Raw genomic sequence first — 3,917 nt, 5'->3', positions numbered from 1 at the left:
CATTAGCACCTCTAGTAATATATTTACTGAGAAAAATGGTGACGTGTTCAATACTAATTTTACCTGCTGTATATCCCTTCCAGAGAGAAGTTTATAGACTGATTCAAGCTTCCAGTATAATCAGAACAAGTAACGATTTCTGATGTCAGATGGGATTTTTCACTCCCAACAGGTCTGGAGAGGCATCGCTGGTGCCAGTCTTGCCTCAAGATTTGCTCTTTGCAAACATCAGGCTCACAAGTAATGGAACAGTTGAAACCAGTGTCAGGTAACTAACTGCAACACATTCTGACACTCTGACTGTGGAAGTAAACCATTTATTAAAATGGGGTAAAATATTATGCTAAATTAAACTTTCCATTTTGTTTTTACTTGTTGTAGCCTAAAACATGAAACATCTTGGCATTCAGTGGGTTTTTTGTAATTTTTTTTAAACTGCACTTTTTCTGATTTGAGGTTGTAACACAGGAGCTCATCATTCCTGTAGGACTTAAATCATTAAGTATTTAGTGAGCAAATATACAAGTTGCTGGATGATAAATGTAGATATTTTTTTCCCAGTGAAACCTGCAGACATGAAAAAGTGATTTCGCTGAACTGCAGCAACAAACGTCAGTAAATCTTTTTTTCTCAAGTTGATCCAAATGTTGTTAATAATTTAGGGTTTTAATGAAACTTTGTCTTTTTAGCATGTGGAATGCGTCTGGTCAGTAACATAACCAATCGTTTGGACCAATCAGAAGACAGGAAAGCTATTGACGGTGAGAACATGAGTTATGCAGGAAATCTCTGAGAGCTTCATAATCCCATTTATTTCAGTCTCATTGTGGTTTGTTTCTGTTAGTTGAAGGCAGAGTGGTGGGCGGGGTTAATGCCATGAAAGGGGCGTGGCCTTGGATGGTGTCTCTACATTGGAGGGGGCGCCATGCTTGTGGAGCATCACTGATTGGTGAAGAATGGCTGCTGACAGCTGCACACTGTGTCTATGGGTGAGAAAAACCTTCATTCAAGAAAACAAATAATTTCTACGAAGTTAGAAGGTGATCCTGAAGTTAAACCTGTCCATGTAAAACCTCCAACACCTGGAGGGAGATTATGACAGCAAATTAACCCGACAGTATTTTAGGTTGGTTATCAAACACTAATCCTAACCTAACACTAACTAACCTGACTAATCTAACATTTTAATTGCATATGAACTGTTGATACTAGTATTACAATTGTAGAAGAACATGATGACATGAACTGAAATCCTTTTTATTAATGTTGGCTAAGAAGAGAGAATGGATCAGAGACATTGTTTCTGTTTGTTTGTGTTCTGTCTCAAAGTTCCTCTGGGGAAGAGTTCTTGTTAGGGTTAGCCCTACATCTAACACCAAACACCTGACTGACATGCTGAACTGTTGAGGAGCCTCCAGGTGGCGCTGCAGCTGTTCTTCAGAGTATTTATTGGTTGTTATTTTGTTTAGTTTAATAGTTTATTTGTTTTAGTTAAGAATAAAACATATTTCAATACAACAAAAAACAAATCTCATAAAATGAAAGGAAGACAAAAAACTTCAACCACTCAAACATCACCTTGTATAAATACATATTTTATAGTTTCATATCTCTTCAGCAAATTAACTTTATCATTCTACTAAATAAATTAATTGAATCAGCATTTTTATAATCATTGGCCAAGTTTTTCCACCATCTTATTCCTTGAACTGAAGTACATCTGTCCTTCAAGTTTAATTGAATTTTAGGTTTTACAAACATTTCAAATCCTTTCAGATTATAACAACATTTCCATTCTCGTTCTCTTTGTCCAATCATAGAAAAAAGGTATTTTTACACTTCTGTCTTCACAGGAAGAACATTCASCTGGAGTCCTGGTCCACCATTCTTGGACTTCATGCCCAGAGTGACATGAACTCTGTAGGTGTTCAGACCCGACAAGTTGATCGCATCATCATCAACAGACAGTACAACAGAAGAACCAAACAGGCAGACATCGCACTGATGCATCTGCAGCAGCCAGTTAACTTCACCCGTCAGTCCCTCAGATCCTAAATGATCTCAGAAAGGTTATTGTGTGTGTTGTGTGCCTCAGAGTAGTTCTTGTGTGTGTGTTTCAGAGTGGGTACAGCCAGTGTGTTTACCTGCTGAAGGTCAGAGTTTCACAGAAGGAAGAAAGTGTTTCATTGCAGGCTGGGGACGAGAATCTGAGGGAGGTAAGACAGGATATTACACAAATAAAACATCATCTTTTGGAGACAACCTGCACTGATATGAAGAAAACAGAAACATCATAAAGTTGAAATGCTAATCATGTTCCTGTTAGATTCCTTGAAGAAAGACTTCATGTGGATAATGTTAAATACACTAAAGTCAGATCTGGAATAAAGTCAAAATGTCTGTGAAGACAGTGTCTTTTCAGGTTAACAAGGTTAAAATGACCACGTATGAATGAGAACAACATGCAAACTCCACACAGAARGACCCCAGGTCCAGACTGGGAATTGAACCCAGAACCTTCTTGCTGTGAGSTTAGGTTTAGGGTTAGACATTTAATAATTTACTGTATTAAATGACTACAGTAATTGAGCTGAAATCCTGAAAAATCTGTTAATCTGGTAAAAAAATATTTATAAAAATAAATCACATTGTGCAAATGACCTCCTGTGCTCTAAATTTGATTTCAAAATATATCAGACAACTCCTCAGTTGAAAAGAGTGAAATAACAAATAAATGAGAGAAAAGTTGCCTAAAATCTCTCTTCCTTCAGAATGTCATCAGTCTTGAGGCTAAAGTCTTCTTACAACTTCAGCACTTTAATAGAGAACACTAAACTGTGTACTTTTACTAAGGTTAYATACAAGTTACACACCTCTTTCTGTGAAAAACATTGACAAGTATGCAGGAAAAACTCATCATGTGGGATTTGGTGGTGAAGGGGATGCTTGGGTAACCTCTAGTTGTGGAAAAGCTTCAGTCAAAATATTTTTCTGCTTTAATCTCTGAGCCTTAAACGCACCGTGTGAAGTCTGAGGGCGAGGCAGAGCATGAGGAGAGTTGCATTCATACTTCCTTTTCAGACGGCTGACTGAGAACATTTAGATTTAGTCTCATTTACTTATTCAAGTGCATTTTTCTTGAGATTTGGTTCCATTTTATTGTAAAYGTTACAGACAACCAAAAATATTGGCAAACAACCAGGTTTTAATCAAGAAAAATATTCTAATGTTTAACCCTGTATATCATAATTTTCAGTCTAAAACTAGTTTCTCTAGAAAATTAGTCCTTCTGTCTTAATGAGACTAAAGATTGATTAAATAAATAAATAAATAAAACTAATTGTTAGTGTTGGTGTCAGAGTTACTCAATAAGCAATTTAAATCAATTAAAATTATTTATATCATGTATTTTATTTTCATTTGACAACAACAACGACAATGACAACAACAACAACAACAACAGATTGTAGTGTAGTAGGAGGACAATTGTCTTGGGACCAGAAAGTCAAAGGTTTGATTTCCTTCCAAGTCCACATGTTGCTGTGCCTTTGAGCAAGACACCTTCTAAACTACCCGAGTGCTTTCATAACTGCCACTGCTCCACTTGTGTGCCTCTAACGTGTGATGGGTCCAATTTGGACTTTCTGGTTCACATGTGTTTTGTGGCTCAGGATAAGATTCACATCCCTGTCTCTTGAGGCATTGTATTAGGAAGTACTGAGTACTGGGTCATTTTCAGTCCCTGAAATTAAGGAGAAATATTTCACTGATAAAAATGAAATGTACAGGGGTTAGACAATGAAAGTGAAACAGCTGTCATGTTAGTGTGGGAGGTTTCATGGTTAAACTGGACCAGCCTGGTGGTCAGTCTTCATTAACTGCACATTGCACCAGTAAGAGCAGAGTGTGAAGGTTCA

The 3,917-nt window shown here is 37.0% G+C and overlaps 1 protein-coding gene across 1 annotated transcript in view; it reads left to right on the top strand.

Annotated features, from left to right (window-relative positions):
* The window catches only part of tmprss15 (transmembrane serine protease 15), a 31,757-nt gene that overhangs the window by 20,103 nt on the left and 7,737 nt on the right, over positions 1-3,917 (top strand). Inside the window, exons 21-26 of the mRNA XM_014033260.1 lie at positions 173-268; positions 562-611; positions 690-761; positions 845-989; positions 1,854-2,035; positions 2,121-2,216. Of these exons, the coding sequence (XP_013888714.1) occupies positions 173-268; positions 562-611; positions 690-761; positions 845-989; positions 1,854-2,035; positions 2,121-2,216 (641 nt within the window). The remainder of the gene's footprint in view (positions 1-172; positions 269-561; positions 612-689; positions 762-844; positions 990-1,853; positions 2,036-2,120; positions 2,217-3,917) is intronic.

This window comes from Austrofundulus limnaeus, unplaced genomic scaffold, assembly GCF_001266775.1.
Source record: "Austrofundulus limnaeus strain Quisiro unplaced genomic scaffold, Austrofundulus_limnaeus-1.0 Scaffold1679, whole genome shotgun sequence".
NCBI classification, from domain to species: Eukaryota; Metazoa; Chordata; class Actinopteri; order Cyprinodontiformes; family Rivulidae; genus Austrofundulus; species Austrofundulus limnaeus.
The sequence above is the reverse complement of the archived record's forward strand: the minus strand, read 5'-3'. Positions and strand labels throughout refer to the sequence as shown.